At 40.4% G+C, this 22,310-nt stretch overlaps 1 protein-coding gene across 1 annotated transcript in view; it reads left to right on the forward strand.

The window, feature by feature from the left end:
- Nucleotides 1-22,310, forward strand: part of LOC133620405 (integrin beta-3-like) — a 60,931-nt gene that overhangs the window by 19,001 nt on the left and 19,620 nt on the right. Inside the window, exons 3-10 of the mRNA XM_061981883.1 lie at nucleotides 1,353-1,557; nucleotides 1,618-1,870; nucleotides 1,946-2,108; nucleotides 4,630-4,791; nucleotides 13,057-13,152; nucleotides 18,947-19,036; nucleotides 19,106-19,240; nucleotides 19,308-19,737. Of these exons, the coding sequence (XP_061837867.1) occupies nucleotides 1,353-1,557; nucleotides 1,618-1,870; nucleotides 1,946-2,108; nucleotides 4,630-4,791; nucleotides 13,057-13,152; nucleotides 18,947-19,036; nucleotides 19,106-19,240; nucleotides 19,308-19,737 (1,534 nt within the window). The remainder of the gene's footprint in view (nucleotides 1-1,352; nucleotides 1,558-1,617; nucleotides 1,871-1,945; nucleotides 2,109-4,629; nucleotides 4,792-13,056; nucleotides 13,153-18,946; nucleotides 19,037-19,105; nucleotides 19,241-19,307; nucleotides 19,738-22,310) is intronic.

Below are 22,310 nucleotides of genomic sequence, written 5' to 3' on the forward strand. Positions count from 1 at the left end.
CAGTTCCCAGTGGCTTATTATATTTTTTGAAGTTTTTTTCAAAATTTTACCCATCACGCAATATCCCTAAAAAAAGCTTAAAAGTGCCTGATTTTAACCATCGTTATATACACCCGTCCATTTTCCTGTGACGCCACATAGTGAAGCCAACACAAACAAACATGGCGGAAAGAACAGCAAGCTATAGCGACATTAGCTCGGATTCAAACTCGGATTTCAGCGGCTTAAGCGATTCAACAGATTACGAATGTATTGAAACGGATGGTTGTAGTGTGGAGGCAGGTAGCGAAAACGAAATTGAAGAAGAAACTGAAGCTATTGAGCCATATCGGTTTGAACCGCATGCAAGCGAAACCGACGAAAACAACACGACAGCCAGCGACACGGGAGAAAGCGAGGACGAATTCGGCAATCGCCTTCTAACCAACGATTGGTATGTGTTTGTTTGGCATTAAAGGAAACTAACAACTATGAACTAGGTTTACAGCATATGAAATACATTTGGCAACAACATGCACTTTGAGAGTGCAGACAGCCCAATTTTCATCAATTAATATATTCTGTAGACATACCCTCATCCGTGCTCTTTTCCTGAAAGCTGATCTGTCCAGTTTTGGAGTTGATGTCAGCAGGCCAGGGAAGCTAGGGTCGATGTGAGCCAAGACATCCAGGGGGTTTAGCTCGCTCGTCTGCGGTAACAAACTGCCACCATTGCTTGCCGTGCTACCGAGGTCCTTTGTCCCTGAATTGCTCACACACTCCGGCAGATTCAATGGGGGTCTAGCGGCAGATTTCTTTGACTTTATCGTTGGAAATGCATCTGCTTTGAGTGTCGCAGGATATCCACACATTCTTGCCATCTCTGTCGTAGCATAGCTTTCGTCGGTAAAGTGTGCGGAACAAACGTCCAATTTCTTGCCACTTTCGCATCTTTGGGCCACTGGTGCAACTTGAATCCGTCCCTGTTCGTGTTGTTACACCCTCCGACAACACACCGACGAGGCATGAGTCTCCAAGGTACGGAAAACAGTCGAAAAAACGGAAAATAACATAGCTGATTTGACTCTGTGTTTGAGAAAATAGCGGATCGCTTCCTGATGTGACGTCACGTTGTGACGTCAACGCTCCGAGAGCGAATATTAGAAAGGCGTTTAATTCGCCAAAATTCACCCATTTAGAGTTCGGAAATCAGTTAAAAAAAAATATGGTCTTTTTTCTGCAACATCAAGGTATATATTGACGCTTACATAGGTCTGGTGATAATGTTCCCCTTTAATGAAGTCATGAAAACCTTCTCTAAAAGAGGCAGATTTTCACGGTAACTCTGGTATCGGATAATGTCTTTGTTCCAGACATTTGGCATGGGAGGAGCCGGTGTGTCTCGCTGTGACCTGAAGCAGAATCTTCTGGACGGAGGCTGCTCCGAGGCAGATCTGGAGTCGCCCGGCAGCACTTTGGTGGTCCAGGAGGACAAGCCGCTTAGTGACAAAGCGTCGGGGGAGGCTGACGACGTCACTCAGATAACGCCGCAGAAGATTCTCATGGAGCTCAGGCCAGGTGGACCCGACTCGACCTTTGAAGAGTGCAACAAATTCTAAACCTGTCTTTGCCCCACAGGTGACTCCAAAAGATTCACTGTAACCGTGAAGCAAGTGGAGGATTACCCGGTCGACCTCTACTACCTGATGGACCTTTCCTATTCCATGATAGACGACTTAGCTCGCCTCCAGACTCTGGGAAACAAGCTCGCAGAAACCATGGGGAAGAAAACCAGCAACCTACGCATGGGATTTGGAGCCTTCGTGGACAAGACCGTGTCCCCCTACATGTACATGTCCCCACCGGTAACCATAGACAACCCCTGCTATGGGTAAGTGGCCAGGAAAAGTTTGCAAATGTCCGGGCAAAAAGGCTATTCCACATTGTCTTCTTCCATCTCCTAAAGGATTCATACGGATTGTCAGGCCCAGTTTGGGTTCAAGCATGTGCTGTCCCTGACGGAGACGGTGGCCCGCTTCACCGAGGAGGTGGAGAAGCAACAGGTGTCCCGAAATAGAGACGCTCCGGAGGGTGGATTTGATGCTGTCATCCAGGCGGTGGTGTGCAAGGTGAGGGGAAAAAACAGCTAAAGGGGAACTTTTTGGGAATTTTGTCTATCGTTCACAATCCTTATGTGAGAAAATCAGACATATGTTTTCCTTATTTAAATAAATGCTTGCAAGAGTCAGCTAACAATGGAGGTAACGAGGATTCACTCCCTTCCGACTATAGAGTGCTCTAAAAAAAAAATTCAAAAACCTCCATCAACATGTAAGTATATATGTAATGTAGTGATTGGCACATTCATAATAACTAGAGATGTCCGATAATGGCTTTTTTGCCGATATCCCGATATTGTCCAACTCTTAATTACCGACTCCGATATCAACCGATACCGATATATACAGTCGTGGAATCAACACATTATTATGCCTAATTTTGTTGGGATGCCCCACTAGATGCATTAAACAATGTAACAAGGTTTTCCAAAATAAACCAACTCAGGTTATGGGAAAAAATGCCAACATGGCACTGCCATATTTATTATTGAAGTCACAAAGTACATGACGAGGTTGAGGTGGGCGGGATTGGGGGGGGGTTATAGGGGTAGGGGGTAGCGGGGGGTGTATATTGTAGTGTTCCGGAAGAGTTAGTGCTGCAAGGGGTTCTGGGTATTTGTTCTGTTGTGTTTATGTTGTGTTACGGTGCGGCTGTTCTCCCGAAATGTGTTTGTCATTCTTGTTTGGTGTGGGTTCACAGTGTGGCGCATATTTGTAACAGTGTTAAAGTTGTTTAGACGGCCACCCTTAGTGTGACCTGTATGGCTGTTGACCAAGTATGCTTTGCATTCACTTGTGTGTGTGAAAAGCCGTAGATATTATGTGATTGGGCCGGCACGCAAAGGCAGTGCCTTTAAGGTTTATTGGCGCTCTGTACTTCTCCCTACGTCCGTGTACACAGCGGCGTTGTAAGAAGTCATACATTTTATTTTTTGAAACCGATACCGATAATTTTGATACCGATTATTACATTTTAAAGCATTTATCGGCCGATAATAACGGCAGTCCGATATCATCGGACATTTCTAATAATAACATGTAATATTTACGTTTCTTGCTAATTTTAAGCATACGCCAAAATAGGGAGGATGACAAGCGACAAGTTTTAGAAGCTGAGTGATAAACAGGTCCAGCAAGTAGCACTAGAGTAAGTACTAAACAAGAAATACAAACTACAAACATAATAATTACTTACTTTACAGTGTCTGCTCTCAGTGGGATGCCGACTGATAGGCTATTCATATCTTTCAGTTTAGATGAAGAATTATTCATAATCCTCACGCAGGTGTATAAAAACTAAAGGTAACGCAAACGAGCGTCTTTTCGTGTCTTTCCCGCAATCTCAGGTCGAATGCCAAAAAGTCTGGATATTTTCCAAGTGTCAAAAAGTCGGGATTTTTTCTAAATGTCAGAAAAGAATCGCGACTTTTTGACACATAGAAAAAAATCCAGACTTTTTTGACACTTAGAAAAAATCCCGACTTTGTGACACTTAAAAAAATCTTGAGTTTTTAACATTTTGAAAAAATCCTGACTTTTTGACACTTGGAAAAAATCCAGACTTTTTGACATTCGACTCGGACCCAGAGATTGCGAGAAAGACACGAAAATACGCTCGTTTGCGTTACCTTTAGTTTTTATAAAAGTCTGGATTTTTTTCTAAGTGTCAAAAAGTCTGGATTTTTTTTGACACTTAGAAAAAATCCCGACTTTTTGACACCTAGAAAAAATCCAGATTTTTTGACACTTAGAAAAAAATCACGACTTTGTGACATTTAGAAAAATTCTGACTTTTTGACACTTAGAAAAAATCCAGATGTTTTGACACTTAGAAAAAATCCAGATTTATGACATTTAGAAAAAATCCCAATTTTTTTGACACTTAGAAAAAAATCCCGACTTTTTTGACACTTACAAAAATTCCCAACTTTTTGACACTTAGAAAAAATCACGACTTTGTGACACTTAAAAAAAATCACGACTTTTTGACATTTAGAAAAAATGCTGACTTTTTGACACTTTGAAAAAAAACACATATTTGACACTTCGAAAAAATCCAAATTTATGCCACTTAGAAAAAATCCTGATTTATGCCACTTAGAAAAAATCCAGACTTTTTGACATTTGGAAAAAATCCCGACTTTTTTGACACTTAGAAAAAAATTATTTCTGTCCCACATAGGGATTGTGAATGATAGGCAAATTTCATTTTAAAATATACCCAGACTGGACTTTAGATAAAACTGTTAGCAAATTTTGAACAAATGACATGCATTTGAGTAAAACATCAAAAACAATTCCTGTATGACGCTCTGCCTATAAAATATAATTTTGTTCAGATATTGGGCTCTTGTTTTAAGCTAATTGAAGTTATGCAAGAGAGTCATAGCCTGTGATTAATCATGGTTATTCCAAATTCAAAAGTGTGATGAATCTGATTTTCAAAAATAAATCATTTGACTGTACAAAAAGAAAAAAGTTAACATGCATCCCATCACGTGTTAACATCTTACCCCAACCGTCTTTTAAGGACAAGATCGGCTGGCGTTCTGATGCCTCGCACCTTCTGGTGTTCACCACCGACGCCAAAACCCACATCGCTTTGGACGGACGCATCGCCGGCATCGTGCAGCCCAACGACGGAGAGTGCCACCTTGGCGGTGACAACGTCTACAACAAAACCACTGTGCTGGTAAAGGGAGCAGCTTGACAGAACACATTGCGGGGTCAAGGGTGTATCCATGTTGGCTAGTTGCTCACTATTTGAAAATATATGCTCCCATTTTAGTTGAAAGACAGGAAAGAAGGTTGGCAAATGAGTTTGATGGACTTAAAGGGGACCTATGGTTATTTTTAGAGATGTCCGATAATACCGGCCTGCCGATATTATCGGCCGATAAATGCGTTAAAATGTAATATCGGAAATTATCGGTATCGTTTTTTTTATTATCGTTATCGTTTTTTTTTTCTTGTTTTTTTTTTTTTATTAAATCAACATAAAAAACACAAGATACACTTACAATTAGTGCACCAACCCAAAAAACCTTCCTCCCCCATTTACACTCATTCACACAAAAGGGTTGTTTCTTTCTGTTATTAATATTCTGGTTCCGACATTATATATCAATATATATCAATACAGTCTGCAAGAGATACAGTCCGTAAGCACACATGGTTGTGTGTACTGCTGGTCCACTAATAGTACTAACCTATAACAGTTAATTTTACTTATTTTCATTAATTACTAGTTTCTATGTAACTGTTTTTATATTGTTTTACTTTCTTTTTTACTCAAGAAAATGTTTTTAATTTATTTTTTTGTATTTATTTATTTATTTTTTAAATAACCTTATCTTCACCATACCTGGTTGTCCAAATTAGGCATAATAATGTGTTAATTCCACGACTGCATATATCGGTTGATATCGGTATCGGTTGATATCGGTATCGGTAATTAAAGAGTTGGACAGCATCGGAATATCGGATATCGGCAAAAAGCCATTATCGGATATCCCTAGTTATTTTAATCTACATTTAAAACTCTTACAAATGGTCTAGATCAGGGGTCCCCAAACTTTTTGACTATATATATATATATATATATATATATATATATATATATATATATATATATATACATAAATATATATATATATATATATATATATATATATATATATATATATATATATATACAGTATATATATATATATATATATATATATATATATATATATATATATATATATATATATATATATATATTTATTTATTTTAATTTTTTTTCAAGCGCAATGATGTCACATTATCGATGAGAAAATGCTTTTTTTATACAATATGCTAGGAGACACCGAGAGTAACAAGATGGATTGAAATGAAAATGGATTAGAAAGGTCAGATTTTTTTTTTTTAATTATAAAAAAAAACAAAAAAACGTTTTTGTTTTTTTTTGTTTTTTTTTAACTTAAGACTGCCCGGGGGCCAGATTTTTGACGCTGGCGGGCCGTAGTTTGGGGACCCCTGGTCTAGATCATAGGTGTCCAAAATGCGGCCTTGGGCCATTTACGGTACACAGCTACATTTAAAAAATTGGAATAAAAGAGCAAACAGTTGAAATGTAACAAGAACAATTTGTAACGTTCACTCTAACAACACAAAGCTGTCATGCAGGCTGGTTTGCGCAAATGATAAATTATGAATCAAAATGAATTTTGTAATGAATTATTGACCTATTGAGGGCTCTAATTACTTCTCATCAAATATTTCACTTTGAAATATTTTTAGGGGGTGAATAATATAAGTTTTCTATGATTAAAAGGGGATAAAACAAATAAAAAAACATAAAAAAATAATCAAACTTATAGTCGACAGATAGATCTGAAGTTTATCTATAGATCTGACTATTGCAAAAGCAACCCAAGATAAAAACACGAGGAGATTAATTACAACCGAAGTAACGAAACACAGAAATAACTTCATCAAGGAAAGCAACACCAAGCTGGGAATGAAATGTGGAATGGCAGTTGCATATGATATCAATTTCAATCAATCAATCAATCAATGTTTATTTATATAGCCCTAAATCACAAGTGTCTCAAAGGGCTGCACAAGCCCACATAAGGGCAAGGAAAAACTCACAACCCAGCGGGATGTCAATGTGAATGACTATGAGAAACCTTGGAGAGGACCGCAGATGTGGGTGACCCTCCCCCCTCTAGGGGAGACCGGATGCAATGGACGTCGAGTGGGTCTAGCATAATATTGTGAAAATCCAGTCGATAGTAAATCTAACATAATAGTGAGAGTCCAGTCCATAGTGGGGCCAGCAGGAGACCAACCCGAGCGGAGACGGGTCAGCAGCGCAGAGATATCCCCAACCGATGCACAGGCGAGCGGTCCACTCCGGGTCCCGACTCTGGACAGCCTGCACTTCATCCATGGCCACCGAACCTGTGCCCCCCTTCCACAAAGGAAAGGGGGGCAAAAAAAGAAACGGCAGATCAAAAAGGGGTCTATTTAAAGACTAGAGTATACAAATGAGTTTTAAGATGGGACTTAAATGCTTCTACTGAGGTAGCATCTCTAATTGTTACCGGGAGGGCATTCCATAGTACTGGAGCCCGAATAGAAAACGCTCTATAGCCCGCAGATTTTTTTTGGGCTCTGGGAATCACTAATAAGCCGGAGTTCTTTGAACGCAGATTTCTTGCCGGGACATATGCTACAATACAATCGGCAAGATAGGATGGAGCTAGACCGTGTAGTATTTTATACCTAAGTAGTAAAACCTTAAAGTCACATCTTAAATGCAATTTTTCCAGAGTTCATGAAACACCTGGTCCCCCAAACTCTAACCTGGGTGAACAGGTACAGACAAAATCCATCCCAAAGAAATGAAGGTCTGCAAAAGTCATTGCCATGACAAAACCTGGTACCAGCAAGCTACCGGCCGATCTCTCTACTCTGCGTCCCCTTCAGAATCTCTGTACAACTTACATTGCAACGTACAGTATATACCTCAGAGTTGAAGAGATCCATTGTGTGGACCAGGCTGGCTTCCGCAGGGACCGAAGCACAGGAGAGCAAGTACTGGCCCAAACGACCTTCATTGAGAATGGTTTTGAGCACAGACTGAAGACAGGAACAGTTTTTCTTGACCTCACAGTTGCGTACGATACTGTTTGGCACAAAGGCCTCCTGCTGAAACTCAAAGAGGCACTCCCTGCCTGCATGGGCAACAACAACAAACCCAACCGTGTTAACCAACTGGAGGTTCAAAGTTCATCTTGTGCCTGGAGGATGCAGAAAAAAAGGATCTGTCCTGGCCCCAATACTTTTTAATCTATACACAAATGATTTACCCACCACCAAATGTATTTATGCAGATGACAACTTTCTGGCAACTCAAGCCCCAGGCTTTGATTTCCTTGAAAAGTGCTTGTGGAAGATCTTGCAAAGCTGGACCAGCACTGCACAACCTAAAACCAAGCCCAGCCACAACAGCGTCAAGTGTTTTCCACCCCAACAACACCAAAGCTTCTTCAGGGCTAAATATCCAACTGGGTGGACTTAACCTGCAGCATGCCCCAAATCCAACCTATCTGGGAGTGACCCTTGATAGAACACTATTCTTCAAGGAAGACCTGAAAGGTACAGCAGCAAAGGTGAAGGCCAGAAACAACCTGGTCTGTACCTCGGCACTGACCCTGGTATACTCCGCTGCAGAATACTGTGTCCCTGTCTGGACAAGGTCAGCCCATGTGCACCAGGTGGACACCCAGCTCAACTCAACCATGCACATAATAACTGGGATCATCTGTTCAACACCCCTCCCCTGACTCCACGTCCTATCTATTATTGCCCCCCCCCCACACATCAGGCGAGTCACCTTTACTCAAAAGATGATCCAAAAAGCCAAAGACTCTCCCCAAATTCCAAATTAAAAAATATATTTTCAACCCAGCCTCAGCCCGTCTTCCGTCCAGAAAACTGATCTGGAAGAAAATTCCTCCAGCCAACTATGACACCCGCTTGGAAAAATGAAGGGGAGTCAAAGGAGGTCCCAAACAAACATCTGGTGTCAGACCCTCCCCAACAAGTCTCTGGCACCAACCTCCCAAGGAGACAGAGGGCAATAGATTTAGGACTGGACAAGACCTTTACAGATGGGGAAGCAAGCCAAGCCCACTTTGTGCTTATGAAGAGACACAGACAATGGACCACATTATTGAGGCCTGTCCACTCCACAGACTAGAGGGGGGGGGGGGGGGGGATGGTTGCCCTTCATACTGCAGGCCAGGAGGCAACTCCCTGGCTAAAATACTTTGCATTCGTGAAATCATAAAATAATAAGTATTTATTTATTTTTACCATTTAGGGTTGTTTTGGATCCTTGAGAATTTTAGTGTTTTCTTTTATTTAAACTGTCATTTCTCAAAATAAATATTGTTATGAATTATTGACCAATTTAAGGCTCCAATTATCTCATATCAAATATTCGACTTTGAACATTTTGGGGGGGGGAAATGTTGCATATTTTGCGTTTTTGCCATTTAAAAAAAGGGTTTTCTTTAGGGATGTCCGATAAATGCTTTAAAATATAATATTGGAAATTATCGGTATCGGTTTCAAAATTATCGGTATCGGTTTAAAAAAGTAACATTTATGATTTTTTAAGACGCCGCTGTGTACACGGAGGTAGGGAGAAGTACAGAGCGCCAATAAACCTTAAAGGCACTGCCTTGGTCAAAAGCCATACAGGTCGCACTGAGGGTGGCAGTATAAACAACTTTAACACTGTTAAAAATATGCGTCACACTGTGAACCCACACCAAACAAGAATGACAAACACATTTTGGGAGAACATCCGCACCGTAACACAACATAAACACAACAGAACAAATACCCAGAACCCCTTGCAGCACTAACTCTTCCGGGACACTACAATATACACCCCCCCTGCTAGCCCCGCCCCAACCTCAACCCCGCCCCCCCAAATCCTGCCCACCTCAACCTCCTCATGCTCTCTCAGGGAGAGCATGTCCCAAATTCCAAGCTGCTGTTTTGAGGCATGTTAAAAAAAAAAATAATGCACTTTGTGACTTCAATAATAAATATGGCAGTGCCATGTTGGCATTTTTTTCCATAACTTGAGTTTATTTGTTTTGGAAAACCTTGTTACATTGTTTAATGCATCCAGCGCGGCATCACAACAAAATTAGGGTGCATCTGCCTCACAATACGAAGGTCCTGAGTAGTCTTGGGTACAATCCCGGGCTCGGGATCTCTCTGTGTGGAGTTTGCATGTTCTCCCCGTGACTGCGTGGGTTCCCTCCGGGTACTCCGGCTTCCTCCCACCTCCAAAGTCATGCACCTGGGGATAGGTTGATTGGCAACACTAAATTGGCCCTAGTGTGTGAATGTGAGTGTGAATGTTGTCTGTCTATCTGTGTTGGCCCTGTGATGAGGTGGCGACTTGTCCAGGGTGTACCCCGCCTTCCGCCCGATTGTAGCTGAGATAGGCTCCAGCACCCCCCGCGACCCCGAAGGGAATAAGCGGTAGAAAATGGATGGATGGAATGTGTTAATTCCACGACTGTATATATCGGTATCGGTTGATATTGGAATCGGTAATTAAGAGTTGGACAATATCGGATATCGGCAAAAAAGCCATTATCGGACATCTCTAGTCTTCTTTAACAAAAATGGCATAAACGTTTAAAAAAAACAACAACTTTATATCGACAGATAGATCTGAAGTTGATCTACAGATTTAAGCATTGAAAATTGTTTTGTATATGACTTATTTGTTTTACATTTTTATGACTAAAACCTTCCGGGTCCCCGGTACCAAACTTGAGGGGAGCCCTAAAGGTTAAAAAAAAAATCCATATATTGTAATGGTTTTGAAAATGAAAAATATCAAAATGTATGTATTGGATATGCTTTGGTGTAAATTTTGCTCCACAATCACTTTTATAACCCATTTTTTGAGTCTCTCTGGAAGATGTTCCACTCTGGAGGCATTCCCAGATTGCAAATGAAGCCACGCCACACCCTCACCAAAAGTATCATCATTTATTTATCCTTTGAAAATGTACACTGTGTAAATATATATCTATATATAAGTCGTCACTGTTATTTTTTTTTCACACACGGTTGAAAATAAACCTCATAAACAAGATATAGATTCACCCGGTCACAACAATTAGGTACACCTGCACACTCGCATAAAAAAAGCTACTTCAAGCAACATTTATGTTACTGCATGTTGTACAGTTTGTCGGTGTTATTATTAATATTTCCAGATTCAATGAAAATAATCCTTATCCTACCGTGTTTCATGTTTCACACAAAGCATGGAGCTCCTCACCCTCTCTCTGGTTGAGAGCTTGACATGCTAAAGTCAGTTACCGTAAAACGTTACCAAAATGCATGAACCCTATGATTTGGCGCTTTAGCATTGTTTAACACGAGTATCTAACAATATTGAAAAGTCAGAAAATACCAAATTCATCATAAGTCCCCTTTCACAAAGGCACAGGGGGGTTTAAACCCACCACCTCTGGTTTACAAAACCGACACCTTGCTACGTGGCCGCTGTCCCTGTCCTCAAACCTAATCATACTTTTACCTTGCAGGTTCTGTCCTCTTTAAAAAAAAACAGGAATCGCAATATTCTAACAGGGTCTAATACAGTAGTGTCAAACTCATTTCAGATGAGGGGCCACCCATTATCTCCCTGCTTGGCACTCAGCATTAAGGGTTGGAATTGGGGGTTAAATCACCAAAATGATTCCCGGGCGCGGCCACCGCTGCTGCCCTCTGCTCCCCTCACCTCCCAGGGGGTGGTCAAGGGTGATGGGTCAAATGCAGAGAATAATTTCGCCTCACCTAGTGTGTGTGTGACAATCATTGGTACTTTAACTTTAACTTAACATGGAGAAAAATCTACTCCCAAGTGGGCTGGACTGGCAAAAATCACGGCACAATAGCTTAAAAATAAAGACAAAGAATTTCATAATAATTAATAAATAAATAATTAATTAATAAATAATTTAAAAATAGAACAAGCACATTCTGAAAATGTACAAATCATAATGTTGTTTTTTTTTTACACTTACATGTTGCGGATAATAGTATTCTATCTTTATGACACTTGTGATTTAGGGCTATATAAATAAACATTGATTGATTGATTGATTTATAGGGATGTCTGATAATGGCTTTTTGCCGATATCCGATATTCCGATATTGTCCAACTTTTAATTACCGATACCGATATCAACCGATACCGATATCAACCGATATATGCAGTCGTGGAATTAACACATTATTATGCCTAATTTGGACAACCAGGTATGGTGAAGATAAGGTCCTTTTTTTAAATATTAATAAAATAAAATAAGATAAATAAATCAAAAACATTTTCTTGAATAAAAAAGAAAGTAAAACAATTTAAAAACAGTTACATAGAAACTAGTAATTAATGAAAATTAGTAAAATTAACTGTTAAAGATTAGTACTATTAGTGGACCAGCAGCACGCACAATCATGTGTGCTTACGGACTGTATCCGTTGCAGACTGTATTGATATATTTTGATATATAATGTAGAAACCAGAATATTAATAACAGAAAGAAACAAGAGAGGGAAGATTTTTGGGTTGGTGCACTAATCTTGTGTTTTTTATGTTGATTTAATAAAATAAATAAAAAAACAACGATACCGATAATTAAAAAAACGATACCGATAATTTACGATATTACATTTTAACGCATTTATGGACCGATAATATCGGCAGGCCGATATTATCGGACATCTCTAGTTATTTATATTTTCTGAATAAATTATGTGATAATGTTCATCAGTCAACTCTTTGGTGTTCATTTTCAATCAATCAAGATAAAAAAAATTATATCAAAATCAAATTACAGTATGTTATTTATGTAGTTTGATCATTTTCCTCGACTGATGTACTACATCATGTGGTTTATTTTGCACATATGTAGCAGCATCTACAAAGATACAAAGAATTGCTATTACGACATCCAGTGGACACATTTAGAACAGCTGTTTATTTCATTCACAAATTTCAGGTTAATATTTATACTTAGCAAACTCATCCCGCGGGCCCTGTTCGCGGGCCCGATCCAGCCCTCGGGCCGTACGTTTGACGCCCCTGGTCTAATAGCATAGCCTGCTTGGGAACAAAAAACATGTTTCTAGATCAGAGGTGCTCATATTTTACAGCTAGGGCGGTATTTTATTTTTGTAATACATCAAGTGCCACTAGAAAACTAGCGTGGGGTTAAAAATGGCCCCTGGACACCTCTGATGTTGATTAACCCATCAAGCTCTAAAATATTGCTACTCCTTGTAAAACCAATGAAGAATTACTTTTCTAAAATAGACGTGTTTTTAATGTATGTCTTGGCCTTCCCCGCTTCTATTCCAGGACTATCCCTCCTTGGCGCTTCTGACGGAGAAAATGTCAGAGAACAACATCAATCTGATTTTTGCTGTGACAAACAATGTGGTGCCGCTCTACAAGGTAAATTCTTGACTGTGCTTTCAAAAGAAAAACGTAAGATTGATATCGGATATTGGTCCAATATCAGCAAAAAAATAACAGTTGACGCCCACGTCTAAAATCTAAAAAAAGACTTAAAAGAATTGAGATACTGTTTCTCTAATTTCTAAACTCGGGAAGAGAACGGCTGTTGCGTCCACATACGTTTAAAATGAACACTTTCAATCAATTAACACATGAAGGCTGATTACATTTAGCACGCAGCAAATACATTATTCAGTTGAAAAAAACAAAGTGCTTTTGGCTTTTAGAGTGAGGGAAGTACAAATATTTAAAAAAGCATCACTTCAACCAAGCAGAGATTAAAGGCCGACTGAAATGCGATTTTCTTATTTAAACGGGGATAGCAGGTCCATTCTATGTGTCATACTTGATCATTTCGCGATATTGCCATATTTTTAGTAGAGAACATCGACGATAAAGTTCGCAACTTTTGGTCGCTGATAAAAAAGCCTTGCCTGTACCGGAAGTAGCAGACGATATGCGCGTGACGTCACAGGTTGTGGAGCTCCTCACATCTGCACATTGTTTACAATCATGCATGCCACCAGCAGCGAGAGCGATTCGGACCGAGAAAGCGACGATTTCCCCATTAATTTGAGCGAGGATGAAAGATTTGTGGATGAGGAAAGTAAGAGTGAAGGACTAGAGGGCAGTGAGAGCGATTCAGATAGGGAAGATGCTGTGAGAGGCGGGTGGGACCTGATATTCAGCTGGGAATGACTAAAACAGTAAATAAACACAAGACATATATATACTCTATTAGCCACAACACAACCAGGCTTATATTTAATATGCCACAAATTAATCCCGCATAACAAACACCTCCCCCCTCCCGTCCATATAACCCGCCAATACAACCTGCACAACACACTCAATCCCACAGCCCAAAGTACCGTTCACCTCCCCAAAGTTCATACAGCACATGTATTTCCCCAAAGTCCCCAAAGTTACGTACGTGACATGCACATAGCGGCACGCACGTACGGACAAGCGATCAAATGTTTGGAAGCCGCAGCTGCATGCGTACTCACGGTACCGCGTCTGCGCATCCAACTCAAAGTCCTTCTGGTAAGAGTCTCTGTTGTCCCAGTTCTCCACAGGCCAATGGTAAAGCTTGACTGTCATCTTCAGGGAATGTAAACAATGAAACACCGGCTGTGTTATCCGGCACAACAGTCAAGGGGTGCATTCTACGGCGGAGGTGCGTTATCCGGCACAACATCTGCCGCAATACACCGCTTCCCACCTACAGCTTTCTTCTTTGCTGTCTCCATTGTTCATTGAACAAATTGAAAAAGATTCACCAATACAGATGTCCAGAATACTGTAAAATTTTGCCATGAAAACAGACAACTTAATAGCTGGCCACCATGCTGTCCCAAAATGTCCTCTACAATCCGTCACGTCACGCGCAGACGTCATCATACCGAGACGTTTTCAGCAGGATATTTCGCGTGAAATTTAAAATTGCACTCTAGTAAGCTAACCCGGCCGTATTGGCATGTGTTGCAATGTTAAGATTTCATCATTGATATATAAACTATCAGACTGCGTGGTCGGTAGTAGTGGGTTTCAGTAGGCCTTTAAGTTGTCCTAAAGTTGTCCTTATACCCAGACTCTGATACAAGCTGTTCTGTCAGGCTTGTTACTGACAGTTTAATTATGTTTGGGTTTTCCTCTGCGTTTGTGTTTATTTCCTGTCAGCGCTCTTAATTTCGGTTCCTTTTCCTACATGTCTCCCTGAGCACTCGTTTCCCTGACCTGTCCCTGATTGATTTACTGACGGCAGCCTAAGGCACACCTGTGCAAGAATCATGCTGTTTAATCAGCATCTTGATATGCCAGACCTGTGAGGTGTGATGGATTATCTTGGCAAAGAAGAAATGCTCACTAACACAGATTTGTGAGCAATATTAGAGAGGAATAGGTATTTTGTGTATATAGTAAAAGTTGTACATCTTTGAGTTCTACTCATGAAAAATGGGAGCAAAAACAAAAGTGTTGCATTTAAATTTTTGTTCAGTATATGTTAATATTACTAACACAGAACTAAAAAAAAGTATTTGTTACATTTTCATTTTCAATTTCATTCATTTATTTATTTATTTCAGGCAATGACATAAAAAAGTACAAAGTTGACAACACATAATAATATAAATTAATATAGTGCAAAAGGTAATGTATAGTATGTAATGCATGATTGTCCAGTTTTGCCTGAAAGGGAGTGGGAAGAAGATAATTTATTTAATCCCACCCCCAGTTCTCCATTCAGTGATTATTCACATGAGTTTCACTCTTACTTTGTTCAAGGATTATAATACAGATGTTGTATTACCACAGGTAACAATGATTATTACAGTGTAACAATATTTTGTATCAACAATGTAGGAATAATGAATATACCAACAATGGTAATAGACAACATAACAATAATGGTAATAGACAACATAGCAATAATGGTAAGGAAACATTGAGCACATGTTAACACTTTGAGACAGAGTACAGCAGCAGGTCAAATTAAAGACCCTCATCTCTATATTTGAACCAGACCCCATGTTTGTATAATAGTTTAAATCGATTAATAGTTTGGCATTGCTTGTGTTGTAAGTCCAGTTTGTTCCATAGTTTTACTCCGCATACAGACACACAAAAACGTACATTGCAACATAAAAGGAATGCAAAACAAATGTGCTAGCTCAATGCTAATTTACATATGATATGCCATATACATGCTACTAATTTGCATTAGCAAATTTACAGGGCAATTTCAACACTTACAATTTTTTCAAATAAAGCAACGACTGAGATGCACGTTACAGTCAAACAGCTGGTGTGTGATAAGTACAATACTTACAGTACAAACACTTTGTAGGACTCAACCTAAAGCAAGACTGGCACATTCCTGGCCTAATAATATTAATGATAGATTTGATTTATATAGCAATTTTCTAGACAGCTAAATAGCAAAACACTACTTCCTGACTACAGCAACATACCTAGAACAAACTGAAAATGAATGCATACTTGCAAATGAGACTCAGAAATATGAGAAAACTAAATGTAACAACGAAATGGGAGGCTATACAGTCCATTCCAGACTCTGCTCAAGCAGTTTCAGTAATATGATATGATGATATGATCACAACATCAGTATGTATTTAAAGTATGCATTACTCATGCTTGTATCGGATCGATATTGGTTTCTGCCAACAGTCAAGGCTGCAATATCAGTATCGTATCAAAAGGGAAACAGTTGCCGGGCTGCCCCTCGTGAAACGCAGATCCCGCTTTATGCGTAGGGCCCAGGTATAGCCGTGGTAGTCCCTTGTTAGCTTAATGCTAATTTACATTGGATATGCAATAGACATGCTAACAATTAGCATTAGTGATTTTTACATGGTGATTTCAACACCTCCAAATGTTTTAATGAAAACTACAATTAATATAATATAATATAATAATATAATATTTCAGTATATATTCATACTGGGTATATAATATGTAAATATTACATATATGTTATATTTTATATTGCTACATTATACCTTTTGTTTTCGCCCTCTTTTTGTGCCCTTGTGTGCACGATCCTTTCCACCCTTACCCTTTCCATCCATTGTAACTGAGCTACTGTGTGGAACAATTTCCCTTGTGGATCAAAAAAGTTGGTCTAATGTCTAATCTAATCTATGCATGTTACAAACCCCGTTTCCATATGAGTTGGGAAATTGTGTTAGATGTAAATATAAACATAATACAATGATTTGCAAATCCTTTTCAACCCAAATTCAGTTGAATATGCTACAAAGACAACATATTTGATGTTCAAACTCATAAACTTTATTTTTTTTTCAAATAATCATTAACTTTAGAATTTGATGCCAGCAACACGTGACAAAGAAGTTGGGAAAGGTGGCAATAAATACTGATAAAGTTGAGGAATGCTCATCAAACACTTATTTGGAACATCCCACAGGTGTGCAGGCAAATTGGGAACAGGTGGGTGCCATGATTGGGTATAAAAACAGCTTCCCAAAAAATGCTCAGTCTTTCACAAGAAAGGATGGGGCGAGGTACACCCCTTTGTCCACAACTGCGTGAGCAAATAGTCAAACAGTTTAAGAACAACTTTTCTCAAAGTGCAATTGCAAGAAATTTAGGGATTTCAACATCTACGGTCCATAATATCATCAAAAGGTTCAGAGAATCTGGAGAAATCACTCCACGTAAGCGGCATGGCCGGAAACCAACATTGAATGACCGTGACCTTCGATCCCTAAGACGACACTGTATCAAAAACTGACACCAATCTCTAAAGGATATCACCACATGGGCTCAGGAACACTTCAGAAAACCACTGTCACTAAATACAGTTTTTCGCTACATCTGTAAGTACAAGTTAAAGCTCTACTATGCAAAGCGAGAGCCAATTATCAACAACATCCAGAAACGCCGTCGGCTTCTCTGGGCCCGAGATCATCTAAGATGGACTCATGCAAAGTGGAAAAGTGTTCTGTGGTCTGACGAGTCCACATTTCAAATTGTTTTTGGAAATATTCGACATCGTCTCAGGGGAAGCGAACCATCCAGACTGTTATCGACGCAAAGTTCAAAAGCCAGCATCTGTGATGGTATGGGGGTGTATTAGTGCCCAAGGCATGGGTAACTTACACATCTGTGAAGGCGCCATTAATGCTGAAAGGTATGGAACAACATATGCTGCCATCTAAGACCGTCTTTTTCATGGACGCCCCTGCTTATTTCAGCAAGACAATGCCAAGCCACATTCAGCACGTGTTACAACAGCGTGGCTTCGTAAAAAAACAGTGCGGGTACTTTCCTGGTCCGCCTGCAGTCCAGACCTGTCTCCCATCGAAAATGTGTGGCGCATTATGAAGCGTAAAATACGACAGCGGAGACCCCGGACTGTTGAACGACTGAAGCTCTACATAAAACAAGAATGGGAAAGAATTCCACTTTCAAAGCTTCAACAATTAGTTTCCTCAGTTCCCAATCGTTTATTGAGTGTTGTTAAAAGGAAAGGCCATGTAACACAGTGGTGAACATGCGCTTTCCCAACTACTTTGGCACGTGTTGCAGCCATGAAATTCTAAGTTAATTATTATTTGCAAAAAAAAATAAAGTTTATGAGTTTGAACATCAAATATCTTGTCTTTGTAGTGCATTCAATTGAATATGGGTTGAAAATGATTTGCAAATCATTGTATTCCGTTTATATTTACATCTAACACAATTTCCCAACTCATATGGAAACGGGGTTTGTACAATCAAGCAGCTGGTGTGTAATAATAATAATACTTGCAGTATAAACTCAAAATAAAATGATGCTTAACCTCTAAAGGCTTAGTGGCCACATGCGTGGACAGAACCTTTTAGCTTTTATTTCCAAAATTGTGTACACTACTAAATTGGGGTCTTATGCCACTTATGTGGACACTTATACTGCTATCTGGTGGTGTCAGAAGAGTATAACATACAATGGAATTTGGGAAAAAAAAGTGTAAAAATCAAAATTAGCATGTCACTACACATGAAGTACACGTTTGTGTACTTATGGACTAAGTACATCATATCAAAAGATATGTCCAAATAGCAAAGAGAAATAAAAAAAGCATGTAAACAAACAGCCCTGAAAAGTTGTATCAGGACACCTCTAAAAAAACCAAACGACCCTAACAACAACAAAACCAAGCACATGAACCTGTGTCACCATGTTGCTCTCGCTCTTTCTCAGGGGTACAGCCAGCTCATTCCGGGCACAACCGTGGGAAAGCTGTCCGGCGACTCTGGGAATGTTATTGAGCTCATAGAGGAAGCGTACGCCGTAAGGACTTCGCCCCAAAATAAGTCAAGGTCTATTTATAAGATTCTAATGACAACAATCTGCGTGTAGAAAATCCGCTCTAAAGTGGAGCTGGAGCTGGTCGGAGTGCCCGATGAGCTCAATCTGTCCTTCAACGCAACGTGCCTGAACGGCGAGGTCATCCCTGGTCTCAGGTCTTGCTCCGGCCTTACGATCGGAGACACGGTAGGTGTGCTGGTGATTCATCGTCTATCTCGGCGTACACACTACCCCGGAACTATGTCCTCCTCAGGTGTCTTTCAGCGTGGAGGCTCAGTTGCGTGGCTGCCCGAAGGAGAAGAGCCAGACGTTCACCATCAAACCTCAAGGCTTTAGGGACTCCCTGGAGGTCAGCGTGGTTTTCGCCTGCGCGTGCGACTGCGAGGCCTACGCCGAGGCCGACAGCCCGTCGTGTAGCGGCGGTAACGGCACCTACGAGTGTGGCGTGTGCCAGTGTCACCAGGGCCGCCTGGGCCCGCGCTGCGAGTGCTCCTTGGAGGACTACAGTCCCTCCGACGACGACAAGTGCGTCCCCAAGCCGGGGAGCCCCATCTGCAATGGGCGAGGGGACTGCTTGTGCGGACAGTGCTCGTGCCATGCCAGCGAGTTTGGACAGGTGTGGGGCAAACACTGCGAGTGCGACGACTTCAACTGCCTCAGATTCAAAGGAGCCCTCTGCTCAGGTGAGGCCCTTTTTTCATCCATTTCCACTGGAAAAAGCAAAAACCCTGCTGGGTGCTCATTGCTCCAGCAAATTCTTAGTTATATACGGCACAGGTGTCAAACTCAAGAGGGGTAGAAATGGCCTGCCACATACAGTACAAACCCCGTTTCCATATGAGTTGGGAAATCTTGTTAAATGTAAATATAAACGTAATACAATGATTTGCAAATCCTTTTCAACCCATATTCAGTTGAATGCACTACAAAGACAAGATATTTGATGTTCAAACTCATAAACTTTATTTTTTTTTTGCAAATAATAATTAACTTAGAATTTCATGGCTGCAACACGTGCCAAAGTAGTTGGGAAAGGGCCTGTTCACCACTGTGTTACATGGCCTTTCCTTTTAACAACACTCAGTAAACGTTTGGGAACTGAGGAGACACATTTTTTAAGCTTCTCAAGTGGAATTCTTTCCCATTCTTGCTTGATGTACAGCTTAAGTTGTTCAACAGTCCGGGGGTCTCCGTTGTGGTATTTTAGGCTTCATAATGCGCCACACATTTTCAATGGGAGACAGGTCTGGACTACAGGCAGGCCAGTCTAGTACCCGCACTCTTTTACTATGAAGCCACTCTTTTACTATGAAGCCACATGGCTTGGCATTGTCTTGCTGAAATAATCAGGGGCGTCCATGGTAACGTTGCTTGGATGGCAACATATGTTGCTCCAAAACCTGTATGTACCTTTCAGCATTAATGGCGCCTTCCCAGATGTGTAAGTTACCCATGTCTTGGGCACTAATACACCCCCATACCATCACAGATGCTGGCTTTCAACTTTGCGCCTATAACAATCCGGATGGTTCTTTTCCTCTTTGGTCCGGAGGACACGACGTCCACAGTTTCCAAAAACAATTTGAAATGTGGACTCGTCAGACCACAGAACACTTTTCCACTTTGTATCAGTCCATCTGAGATGAGCTCAGGCCCAGCGAAGCCGACGGCGTTTCTGGGTGTTGTTGATAAACGGTTTTCGCCTTGCATAGGAGAGTTTTAACTTGCACTTACAGATGTAGCGACCAACTGTAGTTACTGACAGTGGGTTTCTGAAGTGTTCCTGAGCCCATGTGGTGATATCCTTTACACACTGATGTCGCTTGTTGATGCAGTACAGCCTGAGGGATCGAAGGTCACGGGCTTAGCTGCTTACGTGCAGTGATTTCTCCAGATTCTCTGAACCCTTTGATGATATTACGGACCGTAGATGGTGAAATCCCTAAGTTCCTTGCAATAGCTGGTTGAGAAAGGTTTTTCTTAAACTGTTCAACAATTTGCTCAGGCATTTGTTGACAAAGTGGTGACCCTCGCCCCATCCTTGTTTGTGAATGACTGAGCATTTCATGGAATCTACTTTTATACCCAATCATGGCACCCACCTGTTCCCAATTTGCCTGTTCACCTGTGGGATGTTCCAAATAAGTGTTTGATGAGCATTCCTCAACTTTATCAGTATTTATTGCCACCTTTCCCAACTTCTTTGTCACGTGTTGCTGGCATCAAATTCTAAAGTTAATGATCATTTGCAAAAAAAAAAAAGTTTATCAGTTTGAACATCAAATATGTTGTCTTTGTAGCATATTCAACTGAAAATGGGTTGAAAATGATTCGCAAATCATTGTATTCCGTTTATATTTACATCCAACACAATTTCCCAACTCATATGGAAACGGGGTTTGTAGTTTTATATCTGAATGTCATTAAAACAGTTAGCTCCATCTTTTGACACTTCTTCCACTCCCGTCCATGCACGCTACACCGCTACAACAAAGATGACGGGGAGAAGTTGCAGTCTTAGTCTTCTTAGTACCAAAGATTGTCACACACACACTAGGTGTGGTGAAATGTGTCCTCTGCATTTGACCCATCCCCTTGTTCACCGCCTGGGAGGTGAGGGTCGAAGGTGAGCCACGTAAATAAGACCGCCCACTAAACATCGCATCCGGAAGCGACTGTCAGAAAGCAGCTTGAAGATGATCTGTAAAACATCATCTGTGCAACATTTTGACCAAAGAAATGGTAAATGGGTTATACTTTGTGACAGTCTGTGTCGCAGGGTTCTTCTCAGGACCGACAAACAGTGGCCAGGCATGTTGCCAAGTATACAATGTTTTATTTTCAATTAGGGTTGTCCGATAATGGCTTTTTGCCCATATCCGATATTCCGATATTGTCCAACTCTTAATTACCGATACCGATATCAACCGATACCGATATATACAGTCGTGGAATTAACACATTATTATTAGAGATGTCCGATAAATGCTTTAAAATGTAATATCGGAAATTATCGGTATCGTTTTTTTATTATCGGTATCGTTTTTTTTGTTTTTTTTTATTAAATCAACATAAAAAACACAAGATACATTTACAATTAGTGCACCAACCCAAAAAACCTCCCTCCCCCATTTACACTCATTCACACTCATTCACACAAAAGGGTTGTTTCTTTCTGTTATTAATATTTCTGGTTCCTACATTATATATCAATATATATCAATACAGTCTGCAAGGGATACAGTCCGTAAGCACA

The sequence above is a fragment of the Nerophis lumbriciformis genome, linkage group LG24 (genome assembly GCF_033978685.3).
Source record: "Nerophis lumbriciformis linkage group LG24, RoL_Nlum_v2.1, whole genome shotgun sequence".
In the NCBI taxonomy this organism is placed as follows: Eukaryota; Metazoa; Chordata; class Actinopteri; order Syngnathiformes; family Syngnathidae; genus Nerophis; species Nerophis lumbriciformis.